We start from the raw sequence: 19,598 nt of genomic DNA on the forward strand, positions 1-19,598 counted from the left end.
TTGTTGCTATCAGGGCTGCACAATAGATTATTTTTTATCCTCATCTCAATATCAACTGGCGCAATCACCATACCGCAAAAGGCTGCAACACATCGCACAAGACACCTGTGATTTTTTGTGTTACATGAAAGAAAATATCAGTCGAAAACTGCACTTTGAAATATAACGGTCATGTTGCCTTTTATATTCAATTCAATGTTCAATAAAAGAAAGTTGGAAATGATTTCGTTTCCAATTTGTTGTATTTAGCAGAATACTGAAAGCAGCAGAACTGAGTACACATTACTATGTCTACTTAGTTTCTAAAAAATAAATAATGCTGCTCACATCACTACTACTACATTATACTACTACCTTAAGCCTCTCTAATGTGTTATACTGCACTATGTTTCAGGTCTTTCTGGCTGCACTGACTGACTGTACATCAGTATTTTTCCCAAAATCAGACTGAACCTTGATTATGCAGAGTTCAGCTTGCATTGTCTTCACACACTATGCTCATGTGTGTAACCAGACTTGAATGCAAAAATACCACTTGTATTTTCTGATGCACACTAACAGTAAAGTTCTCTCTCTAAAATCGGAGCTTGTTTTTCGTTGAGTGTTTGTCACTCTAATTAGATTGGAAACGGCCAGAGCTTTAGCCATATTGGATCAATTTGTTAAAAATTTAGCGGCTAAACCAGCTAACAATGCTGGCCTTCTGTGACCTTGTTAGGTGAGAAATGCTCCTAAATATCTAAAGGAGTCTTCCTGAATATTCACAAATAAAAACACTGCGCTGCAGGGTTGTGTTGCGATGGGAGTGTCATGTGACATCATGTTGTGTTATTTAACTATTTTTTTATTAATGTAGCACAAGTAGACTTTTATATTTCACAGTTACTGTTTTACATCAGATCGTTTGTAGATCTTGAATGGCAGCTTCATTTCCCAGAGAAAGAGAGAAAGAGACGGAGGGACTGAGGGAACAGTTCAGAGCTTGTGTTTGGTGTTTTAAAACTTTCTTGTGGCAGAGATAGAGGCAGTGATGTTTCCTGTTTCCTGTACGGGACTCTCACATCGCCTCAAAACACGACAAGTCTGATCCACGCGCACATGATTGGCCACCGCAGCGTGACGTCGGCTTGCATACGCAATTCCCCATTGATAATGAATAGAAAGACCTGCATTTTCTCCAGACCCCCAGAGTGTATGTGAACGCAGCCTAATGTGGCCTTTGTGTTAAGTGGACAGTATGCTTCAAACTAAGTGTCTCCCTTATGTCTTAGTTGACTAAGATTTCTTTAGTTGATTATTTTTCATCATTTTTTGTGCTTTTTCATGCTGAATGATTTATTTCCAAGAGATGTATGAGCACATCTCTGGTAAACACAAGATTTAAAGTGGTGCGTTTGCATGATTCTTTGTGGAGAAACTCAGTTTTACAGATCTGTCGATGGTATCAACTAATCGATTAGTCGATGAAATTATATCAGTGTTAGAATTTCTTTATTCAAGGACAGCTCTAGTTTTTAGATTGTTGAAACCTCCTTCCTCCACACCTTTCCTCCGTTGGAGGCGGGCATGCCCCCATTCGTTTGAAGCATAATCAACTCTGAAGGCACCTAACTTTCTAAGCTCTCTGTTATTTTCTATGTCAAACCATGAACTCAAGCTACTGTTATCTGAAATGTGAATCTATACCAATGTTGATGCACCATACAGAGTTGTGACGGTAGTGAAGTTCCTCTCAAACACAAACCATGTCCAGATGTATCTACTTTTATCCCACAGGCTCTCTATCACTGCTATCATCTAGACATAAACACACAAGTTTACAGTCTTTCTGACATAATGTATCATGGCCCTCTCTGAATTGTCAGATGGTATCACATGCCTGTCATGGAATGTCCCCTTTACTGGCTCTGATGCTGTTTTCCCACCTTGGGAACCCTCATCACAGAGGCGGCTCACACAGGGGTAACTCCATCCCTGTGACAGAGTTACAACAACAATAGCTATCTAATAAAAAGGGAGGCACTTCCCCTCAAATATTTGGCCATTTGGTGTCTCAAAGACAAGACAATAAATGAGACTGAGAAGGTCGTGATGGGGGAAGAGCTGAGTCATTTGCATTTTATTGGCTCTCTGGTAAGCGTGTGCATACCAAGCTAGGCCTGGGGAAAACCAGGGTCAGCCGGCGAGAACAAGAAGAGTGTTTGGATGCATGTAAAACAAAGCTCTAGTGTCAATTGTTTATCTTTCTCCAAACCAGCTCTTAGTCATTCTTTCCTTCACCCAAACAGTCAGAGGGAAGAGCAGGACTGGGGACCCCAAAGGTCCCACTACAGCTGGAACAATCCCAACATGTTGCTGTACAATTCACTGTCTCAGAAAGAACTGCGATTAACAATGTCATTGTCTCTTTTAGTCAAATTTAAAAATATTTAGTTATTTATTTATTACTTTTTTAAACAAATGAAAGTTTTGAATGAATCCCAGGATACATCTTTTAGTTCTATATATCTGTCATGTGACCCAGATAATATAATAACACAAACACACAGCCTATGAAGTAAACCACGCCTCTTTATTATCATAAAACATGTTTTCTAACTGTTCCCCTCTCATGTCATTTTTGTTTCTATGAACGTGTATAGGCTCAAGTGCCAACAACTAATGATTGAAATAATAATAAAAATATATAGACCGACCAATAATCACTTTTATAATTACAATTTGTCATATCTAAACAAAATCAATAATTACCAGTCATACACCATAAGACCTTAGCTCATGTTAGCAATTCATTGCGGTTAAACAAAGAAACCGCGATTATGGAAAAACTAATTGACAATTAGACAATGATGTAATAATTATTACAGGCCTAGGTATCACGCAGCACAGTATTACAGAGATGTAGTTGTGAACAAGCTAGAAAACTCCGCTCCCATTTTCTTCTGAGCTGGTCCTCTATGATTAACAAAGCATCTGCTGAAGGAGGAGGGACAGGCCATTAGTTTGACAACCCTGCTGTTAACATACTTCCACAGAGCCATGGCACACTGTAAAGACCAACAGCCTCTTACTGGGAGCTGTCTCAATGCAACAGTCAATAGTTTCCCTATGGCCACATGTAAAACTCCAGTGGGCGGTATCATACAATAATGGAGTATATCCAAACTGGTGCATTGAACAGACTGGTACTTCTGGTCCATACAACTAAATATACAGACTATAACGTAATAATAATAATAAGTTTGTGGAGTCTAGAGCTGCAAAGATTCATTAATTTGTTGTCAACTATTTAATTAAAGTAGCTCTAAATCGATTAATCGGTATGAGTCATTTAAAAAAAAGTCAAGCTTTCCTGATGTCAGCTTGTTAAATATGAATATGTTGTAGTTTCTTCTCTCCTCTGGGACAGGAAACTGAAGATCTTTGAGTTGTGGACTAAACCAGACATTTGAGGACGTCCTCTTGGGCTTTGGGAAACACTGATCCACATTTTTCACCATTTTCTGACATTTTAGAGACCAAACAACTAATCCATTCATCCAGAAAATAATCCACACATTAATCCACAATGAGAATAATCGTTAGATGCAGCCCTAGAAGTCTATATCGACGACCATTCATTTACAGGATTCCGCCGGATGTCCCTTACCTTCCTCTTTCTTTGTGTTGGTATTCTAAACTCCGGTCGATTTGGGAAACATCCTCCGAGCTAGAACCGACAATCTAATTATATTTATCTCTTTTTTGGGTAAAATTCTCATCACACACTCAACAGCCATTTTACTTCCAGAGCTCGCCTCCCCACGTACACATGTTCCACAGAAACAGGTCCTTCCCGAGGCTATTTTTCAGAGGCACCGTTACTCCGTCCCAAGATGATTGTGATTGGTTTAAAGAAATGTCAATAAACCTAAAAGAGCACGTTTTTCTCCTATCCCAGAATGCTGTGTGGACTAGCCAGACCTTCCTCTGCAGCGCTGTGGAGGAAGGTCTGGCAAAGCAAGACTACATTAACTGTAACATAAAACTCCAACCCTTTTCTAAATGCTTTCATATAAAAAGTGCATCACACAACTGTTTGTCTTTGTTTCCTATAAGGTCCACATCGTGGAGAAAAAGGTTTCGGCAATTTGGTGAAATACTGAATAATCCAGGACGAGTTGTGCACAGCTGCACGTGTTTGGAAGTAACACTCTTTCTATTAATTGGGTTAAGAAGGAATGTGAGAGGGATCCAGAATCAAATATAAGCTATATAAATACAAAACGCCGTTACACAGGTAGAGAAGTATGCACGGTCAAACACGAGAACACATCCCGGGACACTTAACAGGATAATTACGAACAGACTCAACAACAACGCCTGTGGCTCCAAATATCTTCAGATCCAAACAGACGATGGCCAGGCTCATGTTGGAATCCAACAAGATAAAATAAATACCCCAGCCTCTTCCTCTCTTGGGAAACGCAGATACAAAATAGACTTTATGTTGTCTACAGCATACATATTCTTGATTAATAACTGTTGTGACAAAATGCCTTAAATATACAACCTGAGACACAAAGGCCTGGCAGCTTCAGCGGTCTTTTGGCTGGCCTTTGACCTCTGAGTGTGTGTAGAGGGGTTGAGAGGGTGGGGCTCTCCCTCACTTAACAGACTATACAATTTATGTAACACAGTTCGAGAGGTGATCCAGCCAACTTCCTAACCAAACAACTGATAAAACCTTCCAACACACTGAAGGGAGTGTGTTTCAGACCTGCTCTGCCTGCCTTTCTATGAAAACCCAGCCAGACTAATTCACACGGACATGTTCCACCTTCTCAAGTCCCCACGCTCTATAAATTCACCTCATTTGCTAAAATGAATTTTTTTAGTCATTAGGGACACAGGTGGAAAATCCACTCCACACAGGAAGTAACAAATTCACCTCCCATTATAAAGATCCTCCCAGAGTGATAAGTCCATCCAGAGAGCACCAGTGACGGCTCACTACCCCCACCCCCACCCTACCCCCACCACTGAGTAAAGGCCATTATATATCCAAAAGAAGTACTGGTTAGAGGCCATCTATCTGAGGCTAAATGGAACCTTTCACTGCTCTCAGACTGTCACACCTCCATCTGAGTATTAACTGCATTTGCTTTAGAGGGGGCTGACGGTCACACACACTTTCTGCACTAATCGGCCCGGTAAGTATAGGTGTAAAAACAGGCAGTGTGTTTGCCAGACAACAATAGGACAGGATTAAAAACACTCTCAAGAGCCTGGTGTGGGCATCGACATATGAACCAAAAAGTCCACAGTGAAGGCTATCCAGAGAGTCGCACTTAAGTCGCACTAACAGCTGACTTCAGACTTGACTCGGACTCGACCCAAAAGACTTCAGACTTGACTCAAGCTTCGAGACTCGTCAACAACCTGTTTTCATGCAATTATTGTTTTTTAAATCTAAATGTATTCATGTATTTCTATTTTCTTTTATTGGTGCACATACGGGGAAACGTATGACGAGCCTCATGTCCCCTGCCCTTTGCCATAATGTGCAATGTAACGCATGTGCAATGCCTATGTGCGCGCACTCACGTAAATGCATTGACGATGGCGACACCAAGTCCTCCCTGAGTTGTGCCTTTTGTCATTAGTTTTGCTTTCTTATTGAAAGCAAAACTAATGATAAAAACTTGGTAAACAGTGGCAGTAAGAGAACAGCTACATGCAAGGTGTGTGGCACCAAGATAAATGATGTCAGATCAACAACGTTGAGGCTCAGACATCCTTGGCGCACAGGAGGTGGGACGCACGGATCCATCTCCCCAGGAACAAACACTGTGTCGGGTGGGCAAACTCATGGGATGCGTAATTGATCCCGTGGTAGATTTGTAGGCTATCCACTTCGTCATTAGAACTTTTTTGAGTGATAGAGACATTACATTTAGCATATATCGCCACAGGTAACAAGCTAACCATCGCTAAGTGTTGTGCTAATGCTGGGAACAGGCACATTGTATATTTATAGTTGATCCATATGATGTGACAGACTTAGGTTAATATTTCACCAGGTCCGAGGGCTACCCCATAAAGTTCTCCTACAACTGATTTTGATACTGGACTGTATGGATGGTAGCTACAGGACATGCTTTGAATTCATAAGATTTAACAATACAGTGTTAGGGACAGATCAGATGGACAGAGACTTGAGACTTGACTTGGACTCGTGGCAAAAGACTTGAGACTTGACTTGAACTTGCCCTTCAAAGACTTGAGACTTGACCTGGACTTCCAAAAAATGACTTGTGAACATCTCTGAGGCTATTGCCACCAAAATGCTACAATGTGGCTCCCCACACACACACACACACACACACACACACACACATGCCAGCTCGACGCGCACACCAGCACACAAGTATAAACATCAGGCCACTTACGTAGGCTATGGCAAAAGCTCTGCGTGGAGCCTCCGCAGAACCATAAAACAGGCTTTAGGCTGCCAGTATGCTTAAACAGAAGTGCTTGGTAGATGTTCCAACAGGGAAGGAACTATGCCCCCCTTAAAGGAGAACGGCGGGCAATTTTTACGTTAATCTTGATCACTATAAGTATGTGAGTACTGTCGATAGCAAAAAACGAGCCAAATCGGTGGTAGCAATATGGAGCCGCTGCAGCTAATGCTGAGAGCTCCCACAACAGCGTTACAGAAGGCTGGATGTAGTCTTGCACTGAAGTTCCGCGGGAATTCAGTTGTAGCAGGAAAAGGTAAACAGCAGTGTGCAGATCGGAGCGTAGTGTGTGAAGTGTGAAGAGCGGAGGTGTTCACAAGGGAAGAAGCTTGGAGTAATGTAACTATGGAGCTAGAGCCAGCCTTCAGTAACGCTGTTACTGTACAAGAAACAGGCATCATTTGGCCCGTTTCCATGTAGTTACATAGTCACTGATATGATCATAACCACTACAGTGCTCAATTACCTATTTTTGAGGGGGAAATGAACTTTTTTCGCTGCAAAAATTTTGCCGCGAAAGCATGAACTGTCCTCTGGAGGACATCCACCAGACCAGCGGGCGCCCGTGGATTGTTGTCGGCCGCGGCAGGTGAGGAAGGCGGGGAGGAATTAGAAGGATGCCGGTCGGCCCTGCTAGCCTGGCTAAGGCAACTAATACACAGTTCGCCACTGCAGAGACTACTATTCACCAACGCCAGATGGATCGCACACAAAATAGATATATATGCTACAAATACACAGGGAACTGCTGGACGCATCTTGTTGTCATGTAAGGGCCCTGTTCATGTTGCACAGACATTTTAATTGCATTTTGTGTCTGTTAAGAGGCACAAAGGCACTCTTTAGCTTATGCCCCCAAAACTGCCGTTCTAGCTCAGTGGGAGCTCTCAGCATTAGCTGCAGCAGCTCCAGTTAGCTAGCACCGATTTGACTCGTTTTTTTTTTTTGCTATACTCACAGTACTCACATACTTATAGCGATCAAGATTAACATAAAAATTGCCCGGAGTTCTCCTTTAATATCAGAGGGTGGGCAGCTTTAAGTACCTTGGTGTCCACATCACCGAGGGTCTGACTGGGACCCTGCATACTGACTCAGTGGTGAGCAAGGAAGAGACCGTTTCACCTCAATCACCTGAGTACCCGGGACATCACTGCCTGTTACGGACACAGAACAGGAACACAAGGCCCTGCAGAGAGCGCTTTGTTTAGCTGAACACACAATAGGCGGTGCCCTACTCTGCCTAAAGCATATTTACACCAGGCGCTGCAGGAATAAGGCTAGGAGAATCATTAAAGATCCAAACCACCTGGGTAACAGCCTTTTCACCCTGTTGATGTCAGGAAGAAGGTAGCAGATCCACCAGGCAGATCTGAGAGGATCAGGAGGAGCTGCTACCCTCAGGACACTAGGATCCAAAATGAGAACACCCCCACCCCCTTCAGTGTCTCCGCTATCTATTTTTGCAAGGGCTCTGCCGCTGCATCCAGGGCTTAGGGTCGCCCAGGACGATTGTGAAGAAATGCAAACAACCGAGCACTTTTTTTCCCTTATCCCAAGACAGATACGCGGTGCAGCCAGACTCCAGCACTGACACGGCGCTGTGGACAAAGGTCTGGCAATGCGACACTAGCCCAAAACTGACAACTGCACGACCACATGTGCTGCAGCAGTGATAATGTTGATCGTTGTAAGCCATTGATGAATTCCTGATAGGTTCCCCGACACTGAGAAGACCCATTTCTCACCTCACCTACAAGTACAGGCACTCTAATAAAACCTTCCTGACCCATTTGATGTTTCTGTTCAGTATACAGTATGGCGCCCTCAAACCTGCGGGCTGGCCACATCTACATTAAAGAACACACATTCAAAAATGCACCCATGTCTTTATCTTCTATCTTCGTTCTACGTTCAAAAGTGCTAGTTTTCTTCCCTCTTTTCTTCAGCACTTCAGCGCTGCCTGGTACTGTGATGCAAACTGTCTGTCCTGTTTACACTCAACAATAAACACACATAAAACACACCATGAAGCGATGGAGGAACACAGGGCTCTAGTCTGCCTTTCCTCCTACAAACACTTTGTGGGCCTCGTCTTGTGTTTCTGCTCACCAGCTCCAGTAATCAGCAGCATATGTTAGCATTAATGCCTCTCTGGTTTCTTTTCAAAACACAATCAAGATAAGGGCCATCTATGATGTTATTGCATGCTGTTAGAAGCAGCAGCACTGGTACAGTTGTATTAAAGCCTAGCTCTAGGATTATTTAAACAACTGATCACCACGTTAACAGGAAGTCTGTACAAAAAGCCAGCAAACTAATATGTCTTGAACACACCACTTGCATCCCAGCAGTATGCTAACAGTCCATCCTCTCAACACAGAGCCCCGTCCATGGGAATGGCTTGCACTGCTCTAATTAGTCCCAGATCCAGGAATATAATTAGAACCAGAGCAGAGCCACACCAACACACAGCAGTATGCTTCCTGTTAGTCATTTGTCACCTCACATCAACAAATACAGGACAGCGTTAAAATCCTCCTCAGGGGCACTGTGGTTTCCAGCTGAGCATTTCGTTATTGCAATGTTTTTTTCTTTAAATGTATTATGTAATTTATTTACAGGAAGCCTGTGCAGTAGCCTACAGCACTATAGATCAGTGGTTCCCAATCCCTGGGCTCTAATACCTTATACCATATATAATGGTGTAAGGTATTAAAAACTACTTCTGTTGTATTATACTAGGGCTGCACAATATATGTTTTTTTTTGTATAAACATTGCAAAAGGCTGCGACATATCGTGATAGACACAAAACAGTAGAAAACTCATCATTACGTTACTTTTTTTAATGCTGCCATTTATATTCAATATCATGTCAAATGTGTTCATTAAAAGAATTTTGGAAATGATTTACTTGTATTTGTTTTAAATTCAATATGCGGTTTGTTGTATTTCAGCAGAATACTGAAAGCAGCAGAACTGACTTCACTTTAATATTTGTTTATTTATCGTGAGTAATATCGTTATCGCCATATTCAACAACATTATCGCATACCACATATTTTCCTCACATCGTGCAGCCCTATTTTACTTGGACTTGGTGCAGTCTGTCGCAGCCCAACAACAATCTACTGATTTGTAGTGAAAGTAGGTCATCAGTTTGCTGTTAACCGGTCCGACACCGCAGCTTGTTTGTTTGTCCACTGTGCATCTTGCCTGCTCTCACCATGACTCGGTAGCATCTGTTTAGTGGGGGGGGGACTAGCCAGACCTTCCTCCACAGCGCTGCAGAGGAGGGTCTGTCTAGTCCACACAGCATTCTGGGATAGGAGAAAAACGTGCTCTGGTTTATTGGCATTTCTTTAAACCAATCACAATCGTTTTGGGCGGTGCTACGCTCCGGACGGAGCCACGGTGCCTCTGCTAAATAGTCTCAGGGAGGAACTTGTTTTGGTGGAACATGTGTACGTTCAAAAGTAGTTTTAGTCGTGCAACAGAAAACTCAGATTGGACAGATAGTCTAGCTAGCTGTCTGGATTTACCCTGCAGAGATCTGAGGAGCAGTTAACCATAGTCCTCACAAATCCACCAGAGGTTAGAACGCCAACACAAAGACAGAGGAAGGGGACGGACATCTGGCGAAACCTCTGGCGGCACCAGAGCAGTCCCGGAAATGAAACGTCGCTGTTATTGACTAGGGTGCTATCGAACAAACTGACTGTCACTCATTCCCTGAGTATACTGCTGTTTGCTTTACCTTGCATGCCATTCTCGCAATATTACAAGATCACGTGAGAATCGCGGGATGATATATCACAAGAAAATCCATCTGGTCAGGCTTTAAGTAATGTGTTTGTGTCTGAACTAACCGCTTGGTTCATCCAATCACCTGCCAGGTATTTTTTGAAAGGACCTGCCCTTTCTCAAACAAAAACGGCTTTTTCTGGTGGTTCTGTGGAACAAACCATCTGGCTCGTCAGGTTACAGTTTGGCAGGAGGCTGAGAGCATGCAAAATGCAGCTTCATATGGAGTGACCTGCCTGCATTAAGGCTATAGCATGTTTTCAAACCACGTCTGAAGTCAAGGGTGTTTCTACTTGTTCTGAATGACCACACGTGAGGCCAGAGTAAAAACAGCCTGCAGTCACCGAGGGGCAAGAACATGACCAATCATACAATGTCAGAGCTTTTAGACAGTCTCTCCTCAGAGGAATTCATCGTGTTGCACTTAGTTGAGAGAGATCTTAAAGGGTACAGATCCTGCCTACTTTGTTACTGCCACACACCTGACCGATCACTGAGTAAAGCAGGATTGTTGGATTGGTTCTATTTCAGAAACTTACAAAACTGACGCTGCTTTCAGACACAGTTAGTTGATCCAACAAAGCTTTTTCTGAAACATACTGAAGTCTTTATACCCTTCTCCCTCACAGACCAGTTATCATATAAACTGTGGACTCTCTCTCCACCTTTGCTCATTTAAAACATGTCACTCTTACCACTTTTCAGATTAAAACCCCTGTGTTTGACACTGGATAATAGCACACACAGTCTGTGTTTGACCCATTCATAGCAGATGGCTGCCACAAGAGACCTCAGTCTGCCACTGTGCGCACCTCACCCAAACCTATGAACAGCTTACATGCAGTTTTGAGATAGCTGCGGATTATTTGATATGATAAGGTGGACATGAAAGATGAGCGGCGTACCATGTTATTATTTTGCAGTCTACACAGCCTTATGTAAAATGTGGTTAACTTCAGGCACATTTATAAACATATTTTTTTAAATATTTATGCATGATACATTTTATCATACTTTGTCTTTACGTTTGAGCCATCATTTTCAGCTTCAACTATCGGTATGCAAATAATGTTTTAGGGTGTTTCTACATCCATTGAATGAGGCACGTGTGCCCAGTTGCACAATGATTGAGATTTTTATAAAACAGGCATGTTGGGATTTATAAATCTGACAAAAAGAACGTGTATCACGGTTTTTCCCAGTGTATTGCAAGCCCGGTGGCCCACTGGGCCTAAGTTGCCCCCCACCAGGTCTGGGGTAAGTGTCTGGGAATTACTTTTGAATTAATTTTTAAGACATTTTTAAACTACAGTTACAGTGGGGCGGCTCGGTTGGAAACTTAGACAAGTCATATTTTTAAATCTCCAGTTAGCTTTTAGCACTGACTCAATGTAGAGCCCTATGGAATCTGCCTTTACGTGTAGCTTTTTTAAACTGTCAATTTCACGATTCCTATTACATTTAGTTATGTTATTACTGGATCGTGCCCGGCCCTCGTCCAAAAAGACACTTGCATGGCCGGGTTGGCTCAGTGGGTAGAGCAGGCGCACATGTACTGAGATGTTTATGCCTCGACGCAGAGGTCCAGGGTTTGAATCCGACCTGTGACGACTTCCTGCATGTCTTCCCTCTCTCTCCGCTTTCTCACCTAGCTGTCCTGTCAAATAAAGGCAGAAAAGCCCCAAAAATAACCTAAAGACATTTGCCACAGGGCTAAAAACTGTTTTGGGGGAGACACTGTGTACACACAGTTTTAGTTGTGAATCTATGACGTAGCCCCAAGAGTTGTAGTTTTGTCACCACTCAATTGCATTTTAAATGTTAAAAAAAACATAGGGTCTGGATATTTCTGTCTGTAAAGCTCTGTGTATATCAACAAAATAGCACCCTGCAGCCTTCCTGGAGCTGCTTCACACTCCTTTGAGTGTGTGTCACCAGCCAGCAATTAGCTGCAGCTCAGAACAAAGCCAGCACTGTTGCTGTCAGCATGACTCGGCACTAGCACTGATGGAAGAAGGGCTGCTATCAAACCCTGTGATGACGCAAATAGAAAGGGAATATTAAAATAACTGAAAAAAAAAAAACTGTTACTACTGTAATTAATAAAACCACAATCCCATCTGTTGGGTAGGACTGTGCAATTAATTACATTTTTAATCGTGATTACGATTTCGGCTCCTAATGATCACAAACACGATTATCTTTTGCAAGTAAGCTTTTATTTTGTCTTGTGTTCTGAATGAAAACTAATTTGTTCAAATGGGAAAAGTATGAAGGCAAATTTCACAGTTCTAGGTGTTTTCACGGTGGATTTGTTTAACTTTGTCGCGGTTTTTTAAGTTCAATAATTACAACATATTTCCAAAAGTCAATGAGTTATGGTAATAAATAATTGTCATTTCAATGTTTACCAAAATAATCGAGATTCAGATTTTTTCCATAACCGAGCAGCCCACCTGTTGGGTGGGAGGGGCGGTACACGTGATGGGACTTTTCACCAATTAAGACTTCTAAACCAAAAAACGCCATCATCCAGCAGGACTAGACGATGGCGTATTAGGGCCCGTCTAAGGAGAAAAATGTAAAATTACGGAGCCAAGGGAGGGGGGGGGTAATATGCCGAGATTCAAGTAAATGTACGAGAAAAAACTCACAAATGTACGAGGAAAACGTAGGAACCACATGACTTCAGGGTCACCACAGACGCCACCGCTTACAGAGAATTATACCTGAGATTGCAATCGGATATAACTATAAGGAAATATTAGTAACCCTGACTACTCCCCACCCCACACTGGTCCAACAGCAGAGCACTTCCTCCAAAAGGCTCGACAGCTTTGATTTCACACGGACCGCTACAGGAAATCCTTCCTGTCACAAGCCATAAAACTGTTAAACCCTTCTCCACTGAGTATCTATCTATCTATCTATCTATCTTATTTTGACCTAGTATCACCATATTATAATAAGCATTCAGACTTTGAACAGACATTGCTGTGTATTGCGTGCTCCAGCCGAGTTTGGGCTTGGGTAGTTTTTGCTCTACTAGCTTAAGGCTGTTTTATGCTTCTGCGTCAACTCCACTACTACGGCGGCGTGACCCTTTCCGAGTTCTGGGTCGGGGTTGAACGCGATTCTTTGCATCGTGGTGCATTTCACCGCCAGAACGCTAGGGGGTGATAGTTTGCTTTGGTTCCGCTTTTTCATTTCCGACAATGGCGAGCAAAAGAGAGAGAGCCAGTTTATGTTATGTTGGCAAGCTAACTTTAGCACAACTGCCCACAAAGTACTGCTTGCTGGCGAAGTGCTAATTTCAAAACGTTACTGACATATGGACATTTTACAAACTGATAACCCCGTCATTGGAACCAAAATATGTCTGAGTTTATTTGCAGAGCTGATGTCAGTGAACTAGCATGTTGCTACTCCCCACAGTAGGCTGCTGGAAACACCCACTATCAACACACAGGACCAGCTGACCAATCACAGCCCTTGTGGTCTGCGTCGCCTCGGAGGGGGGTTGGCGGCGACGCAGAGGGGTCTGCGGGGGTACGGCGTCGATTCGACGCAGAAGCATACATCAGCCTTTACTGGTGCTGGGAACGGTTCTTTTTAAAATATTAATATCAACACTTCTGTTCTGCTTCCATTATTACTGTAAGGTCTTTCCTTTGCACTGGTGTCTTTCCAGCCATCTGAAGGCAGCAGGGATCTGTTCCCTCTGCATCTCTTACTGGAGTGATGATGTCACTGTCAAGCCAATTACGCACAGCAGATCTGATGGTTACCCCCCCACCCCCCAAATCTGTTGAAAACAGTTCACACAGCTCCACGAAGAATTGTGAGTTACTTAAAAACGTCTGGCTCCCTAAGGACCATCCGTTCCTGCCAGTCTATCCCCAGATGTCTCCATCCCAAACACTGGACGTGGCTCAGACCCAACAGTTGCTGTGCTGTTCCGTTGGACTGCCCCGTTGGCGAAATATGGAAGGCAATTTGCGGGAGAATTTTTACTTGACGAATGAAGGACATGGCAGATTCGCATTGGGATTTAGATGACAGACGACCTCCTCAATTATTACAAATTACTAGAGGGTCCCTCGGTAATACAAGTCCCGTGTGAATAGGGCTTTAATGTAGAAATAGATTCCTTGCTCCAAAAATTGAGAGAAAACCCAGGGCCCCAAACACTTCCCTCACATTTCCACAAACTGTGGATTAATGGACTGACCTCTGGCTAACTCCTCTGGCGTGTCCAGTGCTGCTATGCATTGCTTCACTTCACAGCTAGACAGGGAAGTGGAAGCCCGGACAGGAGGTAAAACCAGGGTGTAATACAGTAGATGGTTCGGGCAATAAAACTTTGGGAAAAGCTTGTACAGTGTGTGCCATGCAACAGTTAATCATCCCTCTTTGTGTGTGTGTGTGTGTGTGTGTGTGTGTGTGTGTGTGTGTGTGTGTGTGTGTGTGTGTGTGTGAGTTCCATCAGTGCCTGCCTGGAGCTAAATAACAAAGCCATTAGTTCATATAGCACATCAACCCACAGACAGGTCCCGCCCAGCAGTGGCACATGTAATGTTTTTATTAAGCTGCGTCTAGTTTGATTGGCGGGGCACCTGATTACAACAGAATGACTACTTTATTTCCTCTAACTAAGAATGAGAGCCTGCATTAATCACTCTCACCTGCTGTTTTATGTCTGCTTTCAGGAAAGGAGCATATGAGCAACACTCACAAAAATAACCTGCATAGAATGAAGCAACAAGTTGTGTTCAGGGCTCCCCCAGGAAAGTTGTTCAGCCTGGTTGCTAACTGATGAGGGCCCGGCTTGGGCCAGTCCCAGACTGATGGCAGCATTAATGTAGAGCCCAATAGTTTCTGTGATAACAGAATCATGGATGGAATCGCTAAATTGAAAATTTATAAAAAGCTATAAGACAGATTCCATAGGGCCATACATTGAGTCAGTGCTAAAATCTGACTGGATTTGAAAATATGACTGAAGTCTAAGTTTCCACCGAGCCGTAAAAAAAAAGTTGTTTTAAAAAAGGTCTAAAAATACATTACAAAATAACTTAGGCGTGGTGGGGGGCAACTTAGTCCCGGTCGGCCACCAGGCTTGCAAAACAGTGGGGGAAACACTGGTATTATTAAACAGAAAGTACACTTGTTATAATACAATTGTCGGTAGTATCTCTGAATACGGCTACATCACTTAAAATGCAGCTGGGTTGGTATTTCAGAATCCCCAACAGGCTTTTGTTAAACATGATCACAGGGGTGATAATGCTCTTAAACCCCCCCACAGCAAAGGAAGGCCCTCTGGCCACATTCTCACCAGCAGCAGATCTGCCTTTCTATTCTGACCCCAACACGGTGAGTCATCTGGCTGGGAGTACTACTCATTAGTACGCTTCCACGTCATTCACAGCTGCTGCCTGGGCTTTCTCCGTACAACGCTCTCATCATTCTAGTTCTTAACTCGTAATTCAAATCGCTCACACAGATGCTTTAAAAAGACTTTAAATGCTGACCACTCAACCTGCACGTTGAGTGGGTCTGTATCATTCAAGTCAGTCAAATCATTGGATTTCACCCAAAGACTGTTCCTTCTTCCACACGCTAGGACCACAGCCGGTGCAAAGCCAAAGAGAACTTTCCATTTTCAATGTGTATTCTATACAGTGTTCCAGTTAACCCTCGTGTTGTTGTCCCGTCAACCATGAACTTGTTGTCCTTCCGGGTCAAAATTTAAAATTAATGGGAAAAATAATAATGCTTTTGGTGCTTTTTTCAATGCATTAGACGCTTTAAAAAAAGTTTTTGTCACTTTTCTCAGCGTTTTTTTTTAATTCATGGTCAATAAACCTAATTTATATGACATCATACCTACTTTATGAGTTTAAAAAAAGCAGAAGTTATGAATTATTTTGACTAATAGTTAAGATCAGAGGATGTCGAGTGAATCACAGTCTGGTTTATGTCAAAGTTTAGTCACGATCCTCTTCTAAAACCATTTAAACATTTTTTTTTTCAAATGCTATATTATTAAATAAAATACCCAAAAATTCAATGAAAGCAATCATTAATTTTACCTGCATCCATGTTATTTTGGGAAATTTGGTTGAAAGAAACCCATATTTCTGATATAAAAAAACTTTGAAAAGTGGTCAAATTTAAGGACAACACCAGGGTTAAATGTCTTGTAAAACATGCAAAAACCTGCATCAACTTTACAAATGGTCATTTTCAAGACAGGCACAAGTGATAAATTCACATGAAATAATATGATGTTCAGGTAGTTTCTATGCGAAATGCTGAATCTCATATGTTAAAACTAAAATGTCACATGTGAGTCTTTTCTTTTCATGCCACTTTCTACTTCTACTGCGCTACATTTCAGAGAGAAATATTGTACTTTTTACTCCACTACATTCATCTGTTACAGCTTTAGTTACTAGTTACTTTACACATTAATATTCCTGCACACTAAACACATGTAGTTTATAAAATCTGATGTTTGATTCGAAAGTAAACTAACCAACAATATAACGGCTACAAGTCCAGATGAGATGATCAGACCATTAAACACACACCTGGTTGGATCCTTCACACTTTACACAATGGTTTAATACAACAACTACATTCTCCTGATGATACTTATACACTTTTACTGAAGGAACATTTACAATGCAGGACTGTAACTTGTAACAGAGTATTTTTACTGTGTGGTATTAGTACTTTAACTGCAGTAATCAGAATACTTCTTCCACTGCTGCATTTGATACATTCAAATATAGAGATGTGTACATTAATGAACTTTAAAGATATAAGAGACAACAGGAGATGCACAAAATGATGGGCACATTTACTGATGTATGAATAAGAAATAAGTTACCATATAAGGACATGTGGTGCCTTTGTGTTCACCTTGGCTGTGTAAGCACACTGCTTCTTCAATTATCATATGAAGAAATGCTGGGGGCAAAGGTGCTAATCATTTAGTCCCCCCCCCCCCCCACACCCTTTTCACTTCATACCAAATGGTAAGTCCTCAAAGCCAGAGCTGAAAACAGGAAGTGTCCGCGGCTCTCGCCCCCCCCGCAGGGGGAGTAAATGAATTAGCATGAGTGACAAAAGACGCGAGATCACCGCGAGCTATGCGTCCAATCAACATGACAACGACACGGCGGCGCTTTGAGTCCGACACAGGCAGCGTTCTCAGGGGGGGGAACACATGTCAACAAGCCCGGAGAAGACAAAGAGGGTTTAAGTGATCACATAAACCTATATGGGGGGGGAGAGACCCCCCCCCCCCTCCCCCTGCCCTGAAAACTACCACAAACATCTGAAACATTACGTGGAAATGCGCGTGAACAAATGCTTAAAAGGGCAAACAAGACAATTAACTAGCATGTTCTTAAATAAACGCTCAGCCGTTTTAGAAACTTAATTAAGGGGGCTGCCTTTTCATGAACGTAAGTGTGTGTGTGTGTGTGTGTGTGTGTCTCAGTCATGAAAGTATTTGATGCAGTTGTAAAGGATGCAGTGTCTTCGTATTAAGCACTAAGCCTATATGAGCCCTTTCTGCTAATGGGATGGGAGTTCTCCAAACAGGACTGTGGATGTGATACGACTCTGTAAACTTTCTACCTCAACTACAGCAAAAGTCAAGAGGAAAAAGGCTTCATCTATTGTGTAAGACCATCTCAACGCACTGGACGCATAAAGAGCACACAGGAATGGCCAAAGCTCTGCACAGCTGAATGTGAAGGAAGGTGATCGCAAACTTTGTCAGTGTTGTGCCTGTTGGCTGGACTACAGAGGCTACATGGTAAGTGCGTCACTGCCCTGTCTCATCCTGTGGTCTATCTTTTAAAATTAAAGTATAAAAGAGACTTACCGTCACATCTCAGACATGGAAACAAGGAAAGCATCCAGAGCAAACTCTTCAGGCACGTAGCCATAGCACCAGTTTCCACTCACTAACGTGCGCAGGAAAATATTAAAAATAAATAAAAAATGAGACGGAAGGTAACTGCATCCAGTTTTTAGGAGCTGGGCTTCTTCTGCTGGACCTTTTCTTCTTCTTCTTGTTTTCCAAGTCAGCAGCCGGAGAGAAAGCGCACTTTCCAGGTGGCGGAGGAGTCCGACATGGAGGAGCGGGAAAGATGCGGGTTCGGAGGGGGAAACGGAGCCGCGTGCATCCCGTGTGCTGTCCGCCGGAGACGTCGAGAGCCGCGCGGCTTCTTCAAAGCTGCTGCTCCCAAAGTGGCCTCTGTCCTCGCGCACAAACCGAGCGAGTTTGGAGAACTGGAGCGGACGCACGCGCGAGCTTACGCGCACACGCTTACGTATTGGTAGAGGGCCCCATCTAGAGACAGAACCGAGGTAGCTTCACAGCAGCCGAGCCTGTAGGACTGGGTGTCCTACTACTGTTTAATGAAGCGCCAGGCAGTGGTGGAAGAAGTATTTAGATCCTTTATTTCAGTAAAAATAGGCCTACTAATACCACACTGTAAAAATACAAGTACAGGCCTGGCCTGCATAAAAAATGTTACTTAAGTAAAAGTATGTAAGTATCATAAGGAAAATGTAGCCTACTTAAAGTATTATAAGTAAAAGTAGGCTATGGGTGCAGAAAAATCCTCCCATTGTGTAAAGTGTAAAGGATCCAACCAGTTGTGTGTTTAATGGTCTAATCATCTCAGCTGGACTTGTAGCCGTTATATTGTTGACTAGTTTACTTTAGAATCAAACATCAGATTTTATAAACTACATGTGTTTTGTGTGCAGGCATCTTAATATGTAAAGTAACTAAAGCTGTAACAGAGTAATGTAGTGGAGTAAAAAGTACAATATTTCTCTCTGAAATGTAGCAGAGTAGAAGTAGAATGTGGCATGAAAAGAAAAGACTCAAGTAAAGTACAAGTACCTCAACATTTGGACTGAAGTACAGTACTGGAGTAAATGTACTCAGTTACATTCCAGCACTGATTAACATAATACTTATTCTCCCCATTCTTACAATTCACCTTTGTAGAAATCATACAGGCTAAATATTTGACTTGTATTATATTTAGGTTAGGATTATACTTTCATACCCACTACAATAGACATTCACTGAGATAGGGTAAAGTCTATGAATATTCCCACTAATGGTGGTTTGAACCAGGCCTGATGACAGTTTTTTGTTGTTGATCTTTTGGAACTTGATATTTTATTAATTCAACTGTTCAATTGTCTGTAAATGTAAGCACATATTGCGTCAGATGTTGAAGGAAGTAGC

General features: G+C 42.5%; 1 protein-coding gene across 1 annotated transcript in view; it reads right to left on the bottom strand.

Annotated features, from left to right (window-relative positions):
* ror2 (receptor tyrosine kinase-like orphan receptor 2) overlaps nt 1–18,701 on the bottom strand; it is a 64,260-nt gene extending 45,559 nt beyond the window's left edge. Inside the window, exon 1 of the mRNA XM_031282245.2 lies at nt 18,213–18,701. Coding sequence (XP_031138105.1) covers nt 18,213–18,276 — 64 coding nt within the window. The 5' untranslated portion in view covers nt 18,277–18,701. The remainder of the gene's footprint in view (nt 1–18,212) is intronic.
* Nucleotides 18,702–19,598: the final 897 nt, after the last annotated feature.

This window comes from Sander lucioperca, chromosome 14 (assembly GCF_008315115.2).
Source record: "Sander lucioperca isolate FBNREF2018 chromosome 14, SLUC_FBN_1.2, whole genome shotgun sequence".
NCBI lineage: Eukaryota > Metazoa > Chordata > Actinopteri > Perciformes > Percidae > Sander > Sander lucioperca.